We start from the raw sequence: 21,482 nt of genomic DNA, 5'->3' as shown, positions 1-21,482 counted from the left end.
CAGCAGTAGAGCCAGACTTAGGACTGTGAGGTCCATAGAGAGAGCACCTGAGATCCTCTACACACTCCCCACTCCTTAGAGGAAGGAAAGCTGATATCTCTTGTTGGAAGGGACTACATTAGAAGCCACTGTCTGAGATTTCTAAACTGCAGTAAAAATGTGCATAAGATGCCTAAAATATGATTGTGACGTTGCACTCTATATGAATTTATGAAAATATGCTACTGAGCGTGAATATAATGTAACTGGAATATGCTTCATGCAAAAGGTCGCTTGTAAGGTATCATTACAAAGCTTATACTCTACTGAATGTGTTCATCCTATTTGTATGAATGTATCATTCTTGTATCTGAAACTAGAAATAGGAAATATAACTCTGAGGGCCTATTGTAATTATGCAAAGTGAGGGCCATTAATGGTGGTTTGGAAACTTGATGGCTCCCATTAACCAGGACAATTGACTGTAGATGGCTCTGTTTTACTTGTAAGTCTTCCTGTATACGTGTGTGCTGGCAAGTGGGTAATGAAGTCTTTTAGTGACATGTGATCATGTCACCTGAACTGGAATCCATCTTTAACCTGGTGCTTTTCCATTGAAAAGGAGGGGTGGGAACCCAGAGGAGGACAAAGGATTCCTGCCTTATGCAAAAGATATACAAGTGGTGGAACAGAACAAAGGGGGCTGCAATCATGAGAAATCCCCTAGGTACCATCTGAGCTGGAACAAGGATTGTGCCCAGACTAGGAAGGCATCCAGTCTGCGAAAGAAACACTGAAACATCTTTGAGGGTGAGATTTTATCTGTATTCAGTTTTATTACTGTATTAGGCTTAGACTTGTGTGTTTTATTTTATTTTTCTTGGTAATTCACTTTGTTCTGTATGCTATTACTCGGAACCATTAAATCCTACTTTCTGTATTTAATAAAATCACTTTTTACTTATTAATTAACCCAGAGTATGTATTAATATCGGGGGTGGGGGGGCAAACAGCTGTGGATATCTCTCTATCAGCGTTATAGAGAGCAAACAATTTATGCATAAGCTTTATACAGGGTAAAACGGATTTATTTGGGGTTTGGACCCCATTGGGCATCTGAGTGTTAAAGACAGGAACACTTCTTAAATTGCTTTCTGTTACGTCTACAGCTTTGGGACACGTGGTTCAGACCCTGGGTCTGTGTTGGAGCAGACTGGCGTGTCTGGCTCAACAAGACAGGGTGCTGGAGTCCCAAGCTGGCAGAGGAAGCAGGGGCAGAAGTAGTCTTGGCACATCAGTTGGCAGTTCCCAAGGGGGGTTCTGTGATCCAACCCGTCACAATGATATACTTAAACTGATGACAGATAAAAAACTAGACAAAAATAGTCAAGAAGTTAAAGTCTATTTCAGGGCTTGTAACCTATACAGCTCCTCATGATTATGTCTGAGAGTTTTACAGTAAAGAAATGTTATACTGAATCAGGTTGGACTCATCTAAAAATTGGGCTGGAAAAAAGAAAAGTAAGAATCACTGGAATACCAGCGAACACTAAAAGTTGTGGGGGGAGGGGAGAGGTTACTTTCAATATGGTTGACACATTCTCAGAGCATGGCACTTCATAAAGGCATATCAAATGCTAACCAAAAACCCACAAAGAAAGGTACATCCTCCTCAAATTCCAAAACAGAACTGGTGACAAGTATGACAATAGCTACGAGGAATTCAATTTTAGGAGCAGCACATCAGATACAAGCTTGAATTTAACAGACTGAACTCTTTCCAGATTACACTAATTTTAATTCAAATGTAAGACTCGGTTTTGGGAAATAGTAAATATTTAACTTGCTAGGATTATGTTGGTTATGATAATTTTTGAGACACAGGAAGAAGTTAAAGTTTTATGTCAGCCAAAATAGAAGCTACAGAAGATATACTATTTCCATAGGCTTATATGTGGAATAAGGTAGTATTCAAGGTAAGCAAGCACACAAATGTGTGAACTAAAATCTGTGTGAACTAAATTTTGTTTTGGATTAAAAAACAACTCAGAGTATAGAAATACTTAGATAAAGTGTTACTAGAATTTTGCCTCAAAAGTGACTTTGGTTTTTCATTTTTTAATTCTAGGTATTCAGTATCCAATATGCATCCTGGAGTAAGGTTTGGGTATTTCAGGGGATACTGGCTCTAACTCTCCAGGAGGGATAGTTGTACAGCCTGTTCTGTTTCCTGAATGTGTTAGAATTAACATTAAGGGTAACCTAACTTTATTCTTGACAGAAGATTATTGTTAAATTACCTGGAGATTTTAGCTTCAAGTTTTTCTTAATGTTACTCTGTCTGACCATGGAAATTCTAAAAATATCACTGTATTAACATTGTATGGTAAAAGATATGTGGATGTGGAGAGGTTTCTCTTCGCATCCTCCAGAAAACTGTATGAGTAAGTACCTGAAGACAAGATTACTAAATATCTGTATTCTTATTTATACTAAATTACACTTTTATGCTTTGAGGTACCAGTTTCTGTAATTTTGTCAGTATTTTGAACCTACAATATTCCTTTCCCCAATGTTCATTCTATCAGAGTTCTACAAACAATTACATAACTGCTGTACTTGTATTATACAGTTATTAAAATGTTACACACAGAGAGGAATAATCCCAATGTCATTGAATTACGAGACAACTAGTACTACAAATAAAGAAGAAGTTGTGACAAACTATAAAACTAAAGACAAATTAAATCTAAACATTGCAGCAGGACACCTTGAGTTACAGTGCCGTCAGCTGAAGAGTACTGGATCCCTGCAAAACAGTTTGCAAGTTTCTAAAGAATAACATTTTGTAGAGCCTGCAGAGTTGTTTTCCACAACATACTTTATTTCACTTTTCAGTTCACAGCACATTTTTCACTTGGTCTGGTAGTTTCTTTCAGGTACTAGATGAGATAAAAACTGGTTCATACCTTTGGAACTCCTTAAATATAAAACCACCAATAATGTGGGTCTTTGCAGAAGATAACAGGGGCATTCCCCTGAACATATTTACTGTAACATGTAAGGTACCTCACTGGAGTTCTCTGTGCAGAATATGACTATTTTAGCCTTCTGAGCAGGCCATAATACTAGCTTCTGAATTTACATGTAAATTTAAATCTATATAATGTATCCAGCTGAGAAACAGGGGTAAGATAAAGCAAACTCTTTCTAACCCAGAATGGAAGAGCAAAGTAAGCTGTTTCCCAGCAAAAACACAGCGACGACACAATGGGTTTACATCAAGAATACAGTCAAATTTGAAGTCTACCTGCTTTTCACATATGCTGTTTCTAGTCTCAATTATTAAGGCAAGGGGTAAGGACAATAAATTACTATTTTAATATTTATAAATATGGGAAACTACATAAAAAGGATTTACCTGCACTTGCTTTGGCTTGGGATTCAGGATCTGACAAATCATTACCCCAATTAAACAAATTAGTTCCTCAGACCAATACAAGGATAACAGTGAGAAAAAACTGATATAGAAAGGAAACGGCAAAGGTTCTTCTGCAATTTTTATACTCTGCTAATAAAATCACTACTACCCACCTAAGTTACAAGGCCAAGACAAGAACCACCCTCTTCCCCCCCACCCTCCAAACATCCGAATAAAGGGACTGAAACACTGCTGCAAGTTTCTTCAGTGCATTAGACATTTTTTCATTACAAAACCATTGCAGATGCTAGCCACTGTACTAAAACCTTTGAGAAGTACAGATGCGCTAAACTGTGTTCTATAATATGGCTATCAGTTTAGGAGAGGCCATGAGCACCCTGGATTTTCACTTTTAAACGTTTTTAATACAGCCAATGCAAGGTAATATACATCTCACAGAATCATAGAATCATAGCATATCAGGGTTGGAAGAGACCTCAGGAGGTCATCTAGTCCAACCCTCTGCTCAAAGCAGGACCAATTCCCAACTAAATCATCCCAGCCAGGGCTTTGTCAAGCCAGGCCTTAAAAACCTCTAAGGAAGGAGATTCCACCACCTCCCTAGGGAACGCATTCCAGTGCTTCACCACCCTCCTAGTGAAATAGTGTTTCCTAATATCCAACCCTAGACATCCCCCACTGCAACTTGAGACCATTGCTCCTTGTTCTGTCATCTGGGCACCAAGGACATAGGTTATACCTACAGGACAGGAGAATGTCTTAGAAAGAAGTGGTTTATATATAAACAATTAAACCCAAAACAATTATTTTTCTCTCTTCCAGTCAGGGAGGAAGAAGAGCAGCACATGCTTCCGCAGCTCACTTCATAGCAAGGCAAATTGACTATGAATCTGGGAGACTGATCAGGATCAAGATCACCAAAACTTTCTGGCATAACTGGATTGTTGATTTTGATTCATGTAATATGAGCACCTCACCAAACATGTATCAGAGCTGCAGAAAAAATTAAACTATTAAAACCAATGACTAACCTGAGGGCTGATCTTTTACCACACCATTCTTGCTTCTTTCTTCCCAATCCATTACTTCTTTGTATATTAATTCTTAAGTAAAAGAAAAAGGGTTGGTAGGGAAAGATAATATTACAAAAAACAGTGCTTTCAGCCATTTCCTTTTACACTTTTAAAGGTGTAGCTGTAAACGGTTTAGAGGTACACTTTCCCAATGGAACAAACAACAGTTATGATGAATGGACTTTGCAAATTTACTTGAAGAGTTAAAAACAGTTTCAATATTTACCAAAAAGTTAATAGACATACTCTAAACACATTAAAGGAAATAGAATAGTTAACCCATTGTAATAACTTACTGTATGGCTGAACTACATTGAAATTAAACTTTTACAAAGGTCAGTAAAAAGTATGTCAGCTAAAAACATAATAGTCAGGCCACCTGTATTGGAAAAACCTTAGCACTTTTTTCTTACCAATCGGAATATTTTCATTCATAACCATGATGGAAATTACTTATCTATAAGGTCTTCTCTCTAAAGGTAATATTATGGGCCTGATCCTGTAGCCCTAACTTGTAAAACTAATTCTGCTAATGTAATCGAGACTACTTGAGTGAGTAAGGGCTACCTCATATCTTGGTTTCACCACACGGTGATGTACACAACGCCATAAATAAGGCATAATTGTTACCAGAACACACAATGCCTTTACTCTTTTAAGCCAATTACCAACATAGAAGCTACTCAATAAAGAAAATGGTGTCTTACTATAAATACACAACTCTGCTAGGCAGGACTCCTGTACTAGAACAGATCTGAGACTAAGTATTGTGGTTTGGAGGGTGGATGGTGTATCTGTTTTGAAGAACTCTTGATTAAGAAAAATGTATTAGAGATCCATTATAAACAAACACTTACCTTAGAAGGCTGGTTTCATAAAACAAACAAAAAACCAAACCACCCACCCACCCACAAAGAGAGCTAACAAAATACCAGAAATGCAAATAAAACTTGCATTTAGCAAAATATACTACTTTCTTCACTTTACAAATGGTACCTGGCACCATAACAACTAGGAAGAGCAACTGCAAGGAAAGTCCTGCTCAACCTCTGCAATGCTAGAATAGAGCATGCTGTCTGGCCAGCACCTAGCTATGTAGAGGTAGCGCATGCTCAGCACAAGCAGAATCTTTGGAGAATAATGCCACCAGCCTCTAACAAACGCCTACTGTGCATATGTTAACCATGATTTTCTGAGGCCAAATTGTAATTAACTTCATAATATGACATTTTATGATTTGTTGGGTCTTTAATCTTCACACTGTTGCATGCAGTATTGTATAATGAATCTGGTGTGTTCTGATCAGCCATGCAGTGTAGGAGTTACACTACTTTAGTAGTGATGGTTGATAAATTACCACCATCACTGGAATCAGTCATTTTTGGCTATTACCTTTCCATTCTTCAATGGCATGTTCTCTTTCTTCCAGCTGTGCATCATAGATTTTAGGAGGAGGCTACAAAGAAAATAAAATCTGAAATATAACTGCAGCATTTCATTAGTATAATTAACCATGGTGTCAACAACAACAAAAAAGAGCTAGGTGAAATGTTATTTTTAGTTGCTAATCTCTGGCTGGGTCCCTTGCCAATATCTCCATCTTATCTGTTTTATAGAAGTGCCTCAGAATTATATGGTCTCAATTGCAAAACTAATCAAGCTACTGGAATGATGTACCAAGATTAGATTTGTCAGCTGAAAACTGGATATTAGGTTTAAAGAAATCATGAGGCCGGAAGGATTCTCAACGAAATTAAATGGTTTTATCCTAAAGCTGGTAGGATTAAAAACCTGCCTGAATTACTGTTGCACTGGCAACTATATATCTATGGAGAGGAAATCAGCTATAGGGGATGTTTTCAAACCAACCGTAATGCCACTTCTTGGGCTGTTTTGGAGGTGGTACTTCAATCACTTCAAACTATTATACTCTCAAGATTACATATGTAATCTTTGCTAGCCTGAAAAGTGAGAATTCAACATCTGCTCTTGACCTGACACAAGCCACAAACTACTGTCTCAAATATGAAGATTAAAGTGATACTTTGAGTAGAATTTTTTATGTACACTTACTGCTTCCGCTTCAGCTGGATCATACCAGACCGTGATATATGGATGTCGTAAGGCTTCATCTACAGAAATTCGTTTGTCTGGGTCTACTACCAGCATTTTTGATAATAATTCTCTAGCTTGACTTGCTGGAAGAGGGTGGGAAAGAACAAACAACGTTTCAGAAGCTAAAATGCTAAAATGTAACAAAACAACATATGGTAGAATATATCATAACAAAAAAGATACACAACAAAAATTCCTAAGCAAGTTAATAATTCAAGTACTTCTATTAGTTACCTGTAGACTCTTGGCCTTCAACCTTGTCTCACAATGCACCAAGATTAAACATTACTCTTATAAAACTTGTGTGAGAGTCTTTGAACATTATGCACCAAGATGAAATAAGTGTCTAGTACAACTACACATCTGGCTGTACATATGAAAGTATTAACTCTACTGAGAAAAACTAGTATCTTCAAAAGCCAAATGAGACAAAGTTTCTTTTTATTATATTGCTACATATATTTAAAATTAAGGTTAGATTGTTTGAAATTAAACATTATTTAATACCATCCAAGTCATGGTCCCACTCTTGCAAATACACCCAAGTAACTTTGCTTGTGCACCCAGTCTCACTGCGGTACAAGGCCATGGTTTGTCTGGCACTAAAATAATATTTCAAGTAGAACAGCATAACCTGACATTTTAAAAATAGGTATTAATATAGTAAAAAGAAAGCTTTAGCTCTTGTGACTTATGAAGTCACCAATTCCTTTTGATAGAGTTATTGCTTATGGTGCATTTTATATATTTCTCTTTTGGTGGTTTAGCGAGACTACTCACACAAGTGAAGTTAATAATAGGTATTTGCGGGATTGAGCCCCATACCAATATCAATGTGGTATCACATTGTTATAACGAATTTAAGCTGCCTGCTGCTGTGGCTTTTTAAATATAATTACGGCTGCACGTGGCCAAGAGGTAGATTCAACAGGCATATCTAATATACCAGTAATTAAGAAAAAAATAATCTATTTAATCAATATGCAGTTAAAATGAGCATAACTACACATGCATATCAATATCAACTAGAGAAAGAAAGATCAATTTTCATTATAAAATGGCTTTCATAAAAATGTTTTTTTAGTAAACATTCAAGCCATCGACTGGATCTTAATAGACTGAAATTTTGAGAATAGAAAGTATATATTTAAATCAAACTATTTTAATGGCAGCAGTAGGACATTTCATGGTGTGTTACCAATGCAGGAAAAAGCCAGGCTGCTGCTTTCAATCTCCTGCTTCCTAATGCAATGTAGTGTGATGATATCAGACTGTATCACACCAGCATAGTGTCATGTTTGCATTGTCTGCGCATACTGTATAAACTTCAACTGAAGCAATTTAGAAAGACCCCTCTTATATCTAAATATCTTACTTTTTAATTTGTCACGGTCAGATTCCGATGGAAATATCCAGTCTGGGAAGAGCTCTTCAAATTTGATACCCGGATATTTCGGTCTGTTTTCTACATAATTCCTCACAGTAGGCTGTAGTTTCTTCATAAAATCTGCTGATGGTGTTCCTAACTGTTCAATAACTTTATTCCATTGATCAATATCTGGATGCTATCTTTAGGAAAAGTAGCTGAAAAATTTCAAATCTGCATTGTGTAAGATACTGCTTATAGAAATGTGCCACAAAGCATTTGTGTGCACTGAAAGTAATGAAAACCTGGACTGTAAGAGCCAAATCTGGATTGTAACATTGTTCTAGCAGCACAGCATTCTGAGCGGTCATGCAAAGAACAAATTTAATTTCCAAAAATCAGACTTCCAATCCCAATAGTAGGAAGGACTAAAAGTACTACACAATGTATAAAGTGTAAATCTCTTTTTGAACAGAATCTACTGGCCATTTTCAAAAGTGGCATTGACAGGATCCAAAAGGATTGGAGATTGGTGTCCATAATGAAGCACTTTGTTCATGGAGACGGGGACGAGAGAAAGGAAAGACTGGTGTTGAATCTTCTGGACCTAAGATGTACAAAACACCTCACAAATAAAGTTAATAAAGGGCAGGAAAAAGATCAGGACAAACCTGACCAAATAATAACTGCATCACATTCAGACTGAAGAATTTTGTACCACTTTTCTACTTAAGAAAGTCTGCATCATAGTGATTTTTCATCTAAAAACTGTTTCCTGAGAAGATGGAATGAAAATCCAACTCTAATGAATCATAATGGCTTCTAAAATGGCAAATCTGAATTTTCTATGTAGGTGTTTTGTTTTTAACTATCAATTATGGTAATACCTAACGGAAACAGTGACTGTTCTTCAATCAGTCTTGCATCTGAAGAAGTGAGCTTCTTACCCACGAAAGCTTATGCTCCCAATACTTCTGTTAGTCTCAAAGGTGCCACAGGACCCTCTGTTGTTCTTAAATCATAAGCTATGGCTACACCAGAGAGTTTACAGCGGCGCAGCTTGTAGCCACTCTAAGCCAGCAGGAGAGAGCTCTCTCATCAATTTAATTAATCCACCCCCAACAAGTGGCCGCAGCTATGTCGGCAGGAGAAGCTCTCCTGCAGACACAGTGCTGTTCACACCAGTGCTTAAGTCAGCATAAGTTATGTCCCTCAGGGGGGTGGCTAATTTACACCCCTGGGTGACATAACTTATGTCAACGTAAGCTATAGTATAACCATAGCTTATTAAGAGTTCAAATGTAACTTCACAGGAGGTCACACACTTAGGAAGATGCATCTTCCCAACTCTCCCCCTGCCCTCCTTACTATCTAAATGACAACTGTGCACCTCGTCTGCAAGCTAGCATTTTGGTTAAGAATGTGAATCTCAATTTGTCATTGTATAAAGAGGATGCTTAGGGAGTAGTTAGGAAAACAACACACAATTACTGTGTTTTATTGGGATTACGCTAGAAATTCCATGATTTTTCTACTTATTTACATTGAAAAAAGTAGAGGAGGAGAGGAACTGAAGCATCTAGTCTTCTCCATACAGTCTGGGAGTCAGATAATATTCGGCAATGTGGCTCTATTAAGTGTTTTATTACATGCTATGTAATAGAAAGCATAGCAATGTCTGAAGAGAACTGTACAGATAAATTATTCTTGTATTAATTCTATCATCACTGACTGTGAAGCAGTTCTTGAGAATTCAGTCCAATCTATTAAAAAGGTACATATGGCTGAAGATGCTTGGAGAGCAAGTAAATTAATTTATGCAAGGCAGTTTATCTCAAAGATCTGACATTGGAGGAGACCTTCTTATTGACAGAATCCCTAATCATTTTCTGAATCAGAGGAATTTGGAATTCTAATGCAGTACTACATATTGCTGAACACCAACTCTGTCAACATTCACAAGTTAGACATTTAGTTATGTCACATCTAAAGTTTTCTAGAATACCTATTTATGTAGTGGGAGAGTATAACAAAATGGCATGCCTTTGCATAAAAAAAAAATTCTATTTAGAAATTTTTGTTGGAAGTGCTTAAATTTCAGTTGGTCTGCCAAAAATACAGCCACTACTGAGAACTTTTCATACCTGTGATATGCACTGATGCATATTAAAAATATAGACATCTAGTGCAAAGATTATTCTAATATAATGTATTTGTTTGTTCCATGCATTCAAATGGAAAACTGACATCAAAAGCATGGTAAATAAAAAATTACAAAAGTTAACTCTCATGCTAAAACAATGTGCACACACAAAAAGTTGTTGAACACACACAAAAAATATTGTTCCCACCTGGAAGACTGATTTCTGGTAGGGGCTCCACCAAACTACATTCAAAGGGTTGTTTCTCCTCAAAAGTATCACCAGTTAGGGCTGGTCTACACTGGCACTTTACAGAGCTGCAACTTTCTCGCTCAGGGGTGTGAAAAAACACCCCCCGAACGCTGCAAGTTTCAGCGCTGTAAAGTACCAGTGTAGACAGTGCACCAGTGTTAGGAACCGTGCTCCCAGCACTGGTAGCTAGTCCCCTCATGGAGATGATTTTTTATAGAGCTGGGAGAGCTCTCTCCCAGCGCTGGTGCCGCGACTACACAGCCACATTAAAGCGCTGTCACAGCAGCACTTTAACATTGCTAGTGAAGACATACCCTTAGGGTTAATCAGTTAACTGAATAAAACTTCACACTCAGCCCCAATCTTTCATAATCCCTACTTCTCTTTCTTTAGTCAATAACAGTCTTAGGAAAATTTAATGACCAACAGTAACCTAACAAAGAACTGAACAGGACCAATGAGTGTTTAATTGGATTTCTCCAAAGGACCACACCAATGTTGAAAGTAGAAACAAACATTTGCTATGCTCTAGGACAGGGGCCACTTCAAACCTGGGTTTAAGAAGTTATGCCTTGTAGCATTTGAAACACAGACTAGGCGGAAACTTGATTTGTAATGTAAGGTGTGTACAGGATGGTATGTAGCAGCCTGGCAGATTTCATCCACAGAAGCAGATGGCAGCCTCTGGAGCAGAGGCGGTCCTTATCTTACTGATATGAGACTTCACTCCTAGCAGATTCTAACACATGGTGAGTTTACCTAGCTATAGTGGATCTATAAGCTCTGGAGGAAGATAAACAGAGAATTGAGTTTTCCTAAGTCCTAACATCTAGAGAAATATTCCAGTTCTCCAAAGTCATAATTACTTCCAGGAAGATATTGGGTGGACTCTGCTCCCCGCTTTCCTCCTCTGCTCCCCGCTATTCTGTGTTTGAATTAAGTTGCTTCCTCCTCCCCCCGCCTCATTACCTGGGAACTGGGAGCATTGACAGCATAGGAGAGAGAGAGAGAGAGAAGGGGGGGGGGGGAGGGAGGGTACCTTTTTGGTACCTGGCACCATAACAACTAGGAAGAGCAACTGCAAGGAAAGTCCTGCTCAACCTCTGCAATGCTAGAATAGAGCATGCTGTCTGGCCAGCACCTAGCTATGTAGAGGTAGCGCATGCTCAGCACAAGCAGAATCTGGAGAATAATGCCACCAGCCTCTAACAAACGCCTACTGTGCATATGTTAACCATGATTTTCTGAGGCCAAATGTGGGTGATTTTTACGCAGACAATCAAAGGCATATCCCTGGCAGAGTAACCCTCTCTGCCAGAGTTCAAGTGCCTGCACCAAAGGATGGAGGTGCTAGGGATTCTCAGTGAAACAGCTGTAAGAATCTAATATGAGCAAAAACAGTGTATTTTTCTCCAACCTCATTCTATGAAACTGCTGAACCATTTTAGCTGAAACTTAAAAATATACCTGAGGCAGACGCCTGAAATAGAAAATTTCAGCCCAAATGGTTAAAGTTTGACAAAGTTATAAGCAACTAGAAACAGAGTCTTAGAATGGAAATTGTTAGGCAACATTAACTATCAGCATAGCTACCAGCAACACCTACAATAAATGGGGATATCCTATCTCCTAGAACTGGAAGGGACCTTGAAAGGTCATCGAGTCCAGCCCCCTGCCTTCACTAGCAGGACCAAGTACTGATTTTGCCCCAGATCCCTAAGTGACCCCCCTCAAGGATTGAACTCACAACCCTGGGTTTAGCAGGCCAATGCTCAAACCACTGAGCTATCCCTCCCCCTAAAATTGAACTCACAACCCTGGGTTTAGCAGGCCAATGCTCAAACCACTGAGCTATAGATATGCTACATTATACAGTATATGCTACATTAAATCTAGATTGGTGGAGCTTTATTTACCTTCCAGAAGGGAAACTGATTCATTAGATACATATTTGACAAGTATGAAAAAATTCCCTTGATTTATTTATGAATAAATTTATGAATAAATCAAGACAGCAATCAGGATAACCAACGTTAACATGCAAGTGAGAAGATATACAACATACATGAAGAATTGTGTTAGGTTGGTCTGAAGGCTTTGAAGGATAAAACAATAAATATATAAAGGGAAGAAGAGGTGAAAAAAATTGTGTATTAATTATTTTGTGCTGTTAAATTAATGCATGTTAATCAACTGCTGAAGATTAGTGTCATGAATTTAGCATTCAGATTTAAATTCCTTTATTGTTACATGTTTATGTTTTTTATAGAGGTTATACCTTCACAGAATCTACTTTATATAGATAAAAAAGCTGGGAAAATAACATTTTATTTATTGATGCAGAACTAGATGTTCCACAAAACCTTTCACTTTTCAGTGTTTCATTTTCAGAATAATTAAAATGGAGAGAAATGTAGTATCCTTTCCAATTTTTATATTATAAACTCGAAACAAGTAATTAAGCTATGTTTTATACTTTGCCTGTAGGAAAAGGCTTTGAAATATACTAAATTAATAATTTTTTGTACAATATATCTATTGGCAAAGATAGTTTAAGCCATCTTAACCAGATGTATTTAATGAGTTAAGAGACCAAAATGTCAAGTTTGTAAAAACAAACTTAGAAAAATCCAAGACCAACAGAAATGTTTCCATAAAATTAAAAAAAAAAAATCTAAAAGAAAAGGTCTTTACTTTTAAATGTACATTCCCCTTCTGCAGCATTTCCAACTGAGAGACTGCAGCACTGCTGTGTGCTATTATACAAATACAAAAAAAATAAAAAAAAACCCTAAAAACTAAAAACAAACTATTGAGAGTAGGATTATTTTCATTGTGCAAATACAGAAATGCTAGAAGCAAACAGCATAAATTGTGAAAAGTAAATTTTTCAAGATTTCAGTTTTAATGATTTAATTACTAGAAACACTGCCAAGGAAATTTGCTTTTTAACCTAGCAATATCCTTTTAAAGCTGTAAAATGTGAAGTTGTTAATATGAATAATAAGCGTTCAAGCAGTAAGAACTATGTTAAATGTTGTCAAGTAAGTAGGAGAAAAAAATGAAGTTCAGCTATTTGGTTAATGACACTAATTTCAAACATTACAATAGATCCATTAAAATATAGTAGTGAAATATTTTGTTTTCTTTTTTATGCTTTTATATACATAAATAGATAAAAATAATTGTGCATCTTTGGTGGATGTGAAAAAGGATTCAAGGATGACTAGGGAAGGATACGATCAGTGCCTTGGAATATCACACAACCTTTCACCAATTCTCCCATGATGCACCCAACTGACCAGATATCAACTGAAAGTAAAAATGAAATGATCAAATTATGAAGTGTCATGAACAAAAGTGGAAAACTTAAAAAAATCTAAACAAATAAACCTACTATCTACAATAAAAACCACAAGAATGCAGAAAACCAAACTGCTAACAGATGAGTTTCTCAACAGTACAGAACACTGACTTCGCTTTTTCCTAAGTTTTGCTATTAGACAGTAATTCAGTTTTTGTGAGGTAGGCCTTGCGCGTTTTTTTTTTTTTTTTTTTAACTCTATAAAATGCTTTTCTGATCAGTTCTTAAATCCTTCAATTACTTTTAAATTTTTAATCATACTTTACAATCCCTGAAACCACTGTGAAGAAGGATACAATCTCTTCCTGGGAACAGGACCTTATGGAGGACCATTTCTGCCATTATGCACCCAACAGACCAGATATCCACTATCATATGTTAGGTGCAACAAGGACAAAAGATTAAAGAATTTTTTTAAATTACGACAAACAGTTTTTTTATTTGTAAATTTAAACTGCATATTTACAGTTTTACAGATTAGTTTATTATTCTTCATGTTATTTAGAATATTCTTGTCCAATTCAGGACACATGCTACTACACGCATATTAAACATTTTTGATCCACACCAATTAATGTATTGTCAAGGGCCCTGTGTATCAGACAGAACCATCATAACAGCTGACTCAGGAAAATTCTGTGGAACTCTCAGGTTAGAAAGCCACAATGAAGCTTTACACCTCAAAAAAAAGGTATGCTCCCAGGCCATATAATGCTAATCCAGGCTAAGGAATATGAAGTGAAGGGATGCACTGAGCTGAAGGTCTAGAGTAGAATGCAGGGTATCATCTGCCTCACAAGCAATCATCTGAAAACTTTTTTTGACGAGGGAATGAAATTCAAGGACATTATCCTTGCTGAAAACTTTGTATAAGATATTTAAGATGTATTATTATTAAAAATACAGTGTCCAAAGTGTCTTAGGTGCTACATAGACCTAGGATTGTATAAAGACACTCCCTGGCCCAGAGAGCTTAAATAGACATGACGAAAATGAAGCAACAAATGTGGGCGTGGTAAACAGGGGGAAAGAGAAGACACCTTACAACAAGTTAATTATTTCCTATAGTGGTTCTGCTAGATTTTTAAAATCTATAAGTATAATTGTCTTATAAACAATGCATTCTTTTTTGAGGATGGAACAACGGTAATAGGAATGAAGAACTATGGAGTGAAGCAAGTGAGAATGGCAGGGAAGGAGGATAAAGAGAGCAGTGGTAGAGAGAAAGGCACAAGAAACAGGACAACAGCTATTCCTCAAATGTTTAACTCTGTAAATCTCAGTATTCCCAACACCATGTTATAAATTACATTAGCACTAGAGATAGAAAACTCAAAAGGTGTCCTGCCAGTGAGATTCTTCTGAGAGAATTGCACTTTAGAGAAAAGGTTTAATACTTCATTGCTGCAACTTACCATTCTCTTTGTATCCCATGCCTAGGATAACCTCCGGTGCTCTGTAATACCGTGTTACTACGTACGGCGTCATCATAAAATTAGTACATGCTGTTCTTGCCAGTCCAAAATCAAGGATTTTGAGTGTACAATCTGATTTTACTACTATATTGCTGGGTTTCAAATCCTAAAGAAAAATTATTTCAGTTAACAGAAAGGCTCAACATACTGAAAGATACCATATAAACTTCCATAAAATCAATATAAGCTACCACACTGTATTGAACATTAGCAGCTTAATATACATTTCTTGCGTGCATTCTTTTAGTTAAGTTGTGTACAAATTACGTGCACACAAAAATACTTTGAAAGAGTATTAAGACTGCAAAGTCAAGCACTCAAAAGTCAGGAAATGACATAATTAAGGTTGCCCACACAACCTTAATTAGGACCTCTTGTGTATATGCACTTTGAATCATTCTTTAATTACATGATCACATACTATATTTTCCCCAGGACCTGCCTCATTCAGTGCATGGAATGGACCTACTCTGAGGATGAATCAGGATTGTGTAGCCAAATTAAGGTTGCACGGGCAATCTTAGTTCAACCATTTCCTAACATCTGAGTGCTTGACTTTGTAAACTTAAACTATGCTAAAAAACATTCTAGCGTGTGTATAATTTCTTAGGTTTTTAAGTCAAATTGAAAAGACAGAAAGTCCAGCATGTGATATCATACCGTCACCCACATGGGTCATCAGCAGGGTTGGAGCCTTTAGATCTCTACTGCTGAGACCTCTACCAATGGGGGTAATGGAGTAATCAATACCACCAGTAAGTTGTCATTCTCTATGTGGACCAGCACGAGAGAGGGATGGGACACTTTGCTAGTGGGTTTCACAGATATTTGTTGACAGCAGAGAAACAGTGAGATTAGGGAATTTTGTGTTCCATTCTAGAGTTTATAAACTTTCTTTATTGTGTTTTAACAAGGAACTTGAAGGAGGAAAGGGTGAAGGCAAGAAGTTCCAGGCACATGATTGCATGGAAGAAATTAAAAGGCAAGAATAAAAAGAACTGGAACCCACAAAGGAGCAGGATCAGTCATGCAGATTGGGACAGCAAATAGGCCCAACAGAGCTGCAGGATGTCAGCTGTGCAGGGCTTTGAAATTTTGAGCAACCACTTAACGATTTTACCTTGAGTATTAATATTATTGTCGTACATAATTGTTTAAAAGACTTCATTTTAATACAAATTATTCCCTTGCTTTAACCATAAGGTTCTTGGAGCATCCTTACTCACATTCCATCACCTATTAATACTAATATCTTTTATTTTATATTTTTCCCTAATTTGTGTTTATATTTAGTCTCATTTAACACAAAAAACTGCAGAAAATGCCCTTTTACCATCTGCAGAACTAGTTTGGTTTTTGGAGTTTCATTTATCACTTATATCTGTCTGTCTGTCCGTGAACCAGATATGGTTTTCACATTACTATTAACAATATGAATATGAAATGGAATACTGATTTACAAGATAACCAGCAAAAACAAATTTCATATAAATGCCACCTTAAAGATGCTTGTTGTCAATGTCACTATCAAAACACTACCTACTCTGTGGATAATACCAGCTGAATGGAGATGTTTGATACCACACAACATCTGGTAGAGAAGGTAGGACATTCTTTCATGATCCAACTCCATATGAATAACCTGGCACAAGTTAGCATCCATCAGTTCCATAACCAAATACCTACAGTATAAGGAATAAAAACAAACAAACAACATTTTTTTTCATCTCAGGTATTTTATAACTAACATCAGAACATATTTTTAAATAGGATCCCATGCAAGTCACTGAAAAATGAGTGTTGGAATGTCAGTAAAAGACAAAAATATTGAATGTCATAATTTAACTTATTTAAAACAATGAACTAAAAACAGTAAAAGTTTGAATAAAAATGAACATATACTCTCACAAGAGAGTGGAAATCCATTAAAACCATCAATTCTACTAAACAAAATTTAAGAGCAGGACTGGTAGTTGATGTTGTGTCTCTTAATGTAACCTAGGTACAGATGAAATTTACACAGAAGTTACAGATAGGATGAAGAAATAAACATGTCACATTGAGATTTCCTTTCACTGTGTACTGACTTAACATCAACAAAATTAGGGAAAGCGTTTTGTGAAATAAAGAGCAGTGATTAATTTCCAAGTTAATGTGCAACCCCTTTTTTATGCCATTCATCAAATAAATCCATTCCAAAGCTGCAACAACACACACATTAGCACCTACATAACACAGTGATTGGAGCCTCGTGAATACTTCGACAGATCTCTTACCACCACATACAAGATCTAGGTTAAGAAATATAGTCAGCTTGTAATTAAGGATGGAGGTATTGTGATTCTGATGGGCTCGATCTCAGAAAAGCATGTCAGGTTATCCACATTGAGTTATTGTCTTGAATTGACTTATTTGACTGTCATTCTATCTAAAGGAAAACAGCTGTGATAATTACAGATCCATGTGTAGTCAGTAAAGGTAGCGGAGGGCTGATGAAAAGTAAAAGGAATACTTACCTTTTCCCATTATTTTCTATTACTACACACATACCACAACAACTTTAGTTATAGATTTTCTCAAGGAGCTCACTGTAACATTTAAAGAATAATTACAGGCCAGAGATTCTATCCTCAGTACCATATTTTTTTCATGGCCAGAAAAGTTGTAAGAAAGCATAGAATATGCCTCTAAATTCAGGACAATGTTTACCAAGAAAAATTTAAGAACTACAGTACTTACACATCTTGAAATTCTTCCAGTGACTTCTGTGGTGTGAATACATTTAACAAACTAATTATCTATAAAGAAAAATAAAACATGAAGAAACCTTAAATATATGAATTTTTACACACTAAATGAAGAGCAAGACAATGTGGTTATTAAAACAAATACAAAAACTCAGTCTCTCTCTTTACACTGCTGATTTACTTTGCCACTCAACTTCGACAGTGAAACTAGACTGGTTTGTTACTAACATATTTCACATGGACAAGTACAATACTGCAGCATCTGTGTTGAAGTATATCACCAGAGATCCTGTACATTTTTTTAAAAGGTCACATTTAAGTTACATGAAACCACTTCCCCTCCCACCCACACACCAAATAAAACCTAAAATGTTGTGCCTAGAATAATAGCTTGGTGATCACTCAAAAATTCTGATATTTGAGAGAAAAAGTGGTGAGCAAGTATTTTCTATCCTTAGAAAAATGGCTTCCAAATAGTACACAGACAGAGATGCCCCATCAACCTGTTTGCTCTATGGATATATCTACACAGCAAAGAAAAACCCAGAGCTGGCCCATGCCAGCTGACTTGGACTTCCAGGGCTTGGGGTGCAGAGATGTTTCATTGCTGTGTAGTCCCTGCAAGGGTCCCAGAGCTTGGGCTGCAGCCTAAACTCGGAAGTCTACACAGCAATTAAACAGCCCTGCAGCAGGAGCTCCATGAGCCTAAGTCAGCTGGCATGGACCAACCACATGTGTCTAGTTGCTGTGTAGACATGCCTTATGTTTCTGGAAATAGTTCTCAAAATCCTTTAAAAGTTTCATGATCCTGGTATTCATATCCTGGTATTCTTGTAATTAGGATACTTAGTACTTGCACCAGTATGATGCTTTATGTTTTCAAAGCATTGTCAAGTTCAATCAAGTAAAACGTAACATATCTTCCATATTATTCAGATAAGCTAGCAGCAGCAGCATAATACCATCTCACTACTGCTAATAGGCAAGTACTGTCAAACTATGATTCTGTCTCAAAGTTTACCCTTGAGCACAGGTTGTTTTTTTGTTTAGGTTTGTTTTTCTGTTTGTTTGTTTTTTTGAACAAACAGACTGAAAGATGGGGGCCAGTAAAAGCCTTCTTGCTTACACCAGGGAAACTTACAATGGTGTACTACACTGATGTGTAAACCCACACCGAAACACTGTAAGATAGCGTTGGTGCTAGTATAACTTACTGGGATAAACTGCATTGCAGCAACCCAGTTTTACACTGGTGCAGTACCTACACTGGGAGGTTCTACTAATGCAGCTGCATTGATTCAAAAACCTCATTTCCCTCCCCACCTCAAAGGAAACAAAGCACCCGCTCCACCCATAAACCCAAATATAGATTGGGTCTAACTAAAAATTTTTCTTGTTTAATATTAGACACATTAATATATGTTACCAAAGTTCCAGCACTCTTTCATTGTTTTACATTTCAAATACTTGAGAAGAGTCAAAACTTTCATAATAGTCTTTGCTATCTACAATAATTTACCAATTCTGACCCACACTTAACCAGTTTTGACCTTTCCATAATTAAGGCTTACTTTTATGCACTCTTGTTTACTATTAGTAGGAGCACTATTTGAAAATAAATTAAATTCTTAAGAAAAATACACTTACGTTTTTGTGATTGACACATTTTAAAAGAACAAGCTCCCTGTAAGCTCTTTTTGCATGAGTTTGGTTCTGAAAAGGACGACTCAGCTTCTTTACCGCAACATTTATCCCAAGGACTGTATCAAATGCAGCACTGAAATTTTGAAAGAAACATCGTAAGTGCAAATCTTTTGGGGGAACAAGAAGAAATCAAGGCTTGAAACCATGCATATCCACAAACCTGGTCATATTAATTTCTTCTCGGCTCTGTTCACACACAAACAAAACGGAACCTGCAGATCCTTTACCAGTGATGACTGAAGTATAAAACAGAAGCCCTCTGCATTTTTACTGAAAATTTCAATAGTACCTTCTCCAAGATAGGGGGCACTAATACCAGCGTTTTGGGGAAAATGCAACTTTAAGTTGTATTAACCATACTTGAAATAAAAAGTTTCTCTGATGGTTAATTTGGGTTAAATGAGTTTTTCACACAGTGCTGCTGGCACTACTTTTCGGGTAGATGCACTTCTGTTCCAAATATTAACTATGCATTACTAAAGTCTTCACTTTAAATCCAAATACCCTAGTGCATCACTTCCCAAGCTAACACCAGGGCTCTGGACACAGAGAACCTTACAGGTATGCAGTTTAAGACATATTTTGCAAGCTTCAAATATGACAAATTAATCAGTTAATGTTACTAATTGAGTCCTTCAGTATTCTCTAGTTTTATGATTTATTGGGAGAAGGGCACTCCAACCCACAGACCGAATAACAGGATTCACCGATTTTAGGAAGAAAGGTTTCCAGTTAAAAGATAGGCAACTAGATTTGCTTTTATCTCAAGAGCTTTAATTTTTCTTAGTGACCTTCTGCCTCCATTTATATGAACAAGTTTTGCAGGGGAGTTTCAAATTTGTTTTCAATAGCCACAAGTATCTAATTCTGAGCATATATGATCCAAGCTCTATTTTGGCTGCTCAGTTAGTGCCAATGGATGTTCTGCTCTGCCACATATTTTTCAAATATTTTTGAAGTTATTTGTGAGCAGCTTCTCTTTACTTCTTCCTCTTTAGGGCACACATAGCAGTAGACTGAAGGACACCAGAATATCACTGTACTCCTGCACAATAGTCTTCCCTTTGGTAGCTTCAATATTGAAATAAAATAGAACATACTCTGTCAACATTAAGTCACTGCTTCTCATACAGGGAAAGCAGTACGGTTCAAGAGTAGAGGTGACATGATTATGTGCCCAGATTCTAATTAACACACATTTCTAACCTAAACTTAGAGTCTATTAGCAGTTACCTATTTTACATAACTGCTTTGTTTAAAGAAGTCACCATTATCAGGTAATTTTCAATTGTTCACTAAGCCAAAGCTTGAATATGTAAAACAGAATACATAAGGGGAGGAAGGCAACTGAACAGATGTTTTTAAAATAGTATTTTTTGCCCAGCCAGCATGAATAAGTGGACATTTTTCAATATTTACCCAATCAAGATAACACTGTATTAGTATGTAGAAAGTGCTATACATATTAACTCTGTGAATCAGTACAAAATATCAAATTCTCTTAGTAAACAAGTAGGAGTCCGGTGGCACTAACAGATTTATTTGGGCATAAGCTTTCGTGGGTAAAAAAATCCACTTCTTCAGATGCATAAAGTGAAAATTACAGATACAGGCATAAATATACTGGCACATGAAAAGAAGGGAGTTACCTTACAAGTGGAGAACCAGTGTTGACAAGGCCAATTCAGTCAGGGTGGATGTGGTCCACTCCCAATAACTGATGAGGAGATGTCAATACCAAGAGAGGGAAAATTGCTTTTGAAGTGAGCCAGCCACTCCCAGTCCCTATTCAAGCCCAAATTAATGGTGCTAAGTTTGAAAATG

At 36.8% G+C, this 21,482-nt stretch overlaps 1 protein-coding gene across 5 annotated transcripts in view; it reads right to left on the bottom strand.

Moving 5' to 3' along the window:
- Positions 1 to 21,482, bottom strand: part of MAPK9 (mitogen-activated protein kinase 9) — a 63,264-nt gene that overhangs the window by 13,605 nt on the left and 28,177 nt on the right. For 4 of the 5 annotated variants that reach the window (XR_004646935.1, XM_034780131.1, XM_034780133.1 and 1 more), the window contains 9 exons: positions 19,602 to 19,731; positions 17,947 to 18,005; positions 16,751 to 16,889; positions 15,148 to 15,313; positions 13,609 to 13,680; positions 7,985 to 8,167; positions 6,568 to 6,692; positions 5,887 to 5,950; positions 4,453 to 4,524 (listed from right to left, as the gene is read on the bottom strand). Coding sequence is in view for 4 of the 5 variants with exons in the window: in XM_034780131.1 (XP_034636022.1) it covers positions 4,453 to 4,524; positions 5,887 to 5,950; positions 6,568 to 6,692; positions 7,985 to 8,167; positions 13,609 to 13,680; positions 15,148 to 15,313; positions 16,751 to 16,889; positions 17,947 to 18,005; positions 19,602 to 19,731 (1,010 nt within the window). In the remaining variant the exon portion in view is untranslated. Of the gene's footprint in view, positions 1 to 4,452; positions 4,525 to 5,886; positions 5,951 to 6,567; positions 6,693 to 7,984; positions 8,168 to 13,608; positions 13,681 to 14,028; positions 14,101 to 15,147; positions 15,314 to 16,750; positions 16,890 to 17,946; positions 18,006 to 19,601; positions 19,732 to 21,482 lie in introns of all 5 variants that reach the window. The other variant, XM_034780132.1, reaches the window with a different exon arrangement.

The sequence above is a fragment of the Trachemys scripta genome, chromosome 8, assembly GCF_013100865.1.
Source record: "Trachemys scripta elegans isolate TJP31775 chromosome 8, CAS_Tse_1.0, whole genome shotgun sequence".
NCBI classification, from domain to species: domain Eukaryota; kingdom Metazoa; phylum Chordata; order Testudines; family Emydidae; genus Trachemys; species Trachemys scripta.
This window is presented reverse-complemented; position numbering and strand designations above follow the sequence as displayed.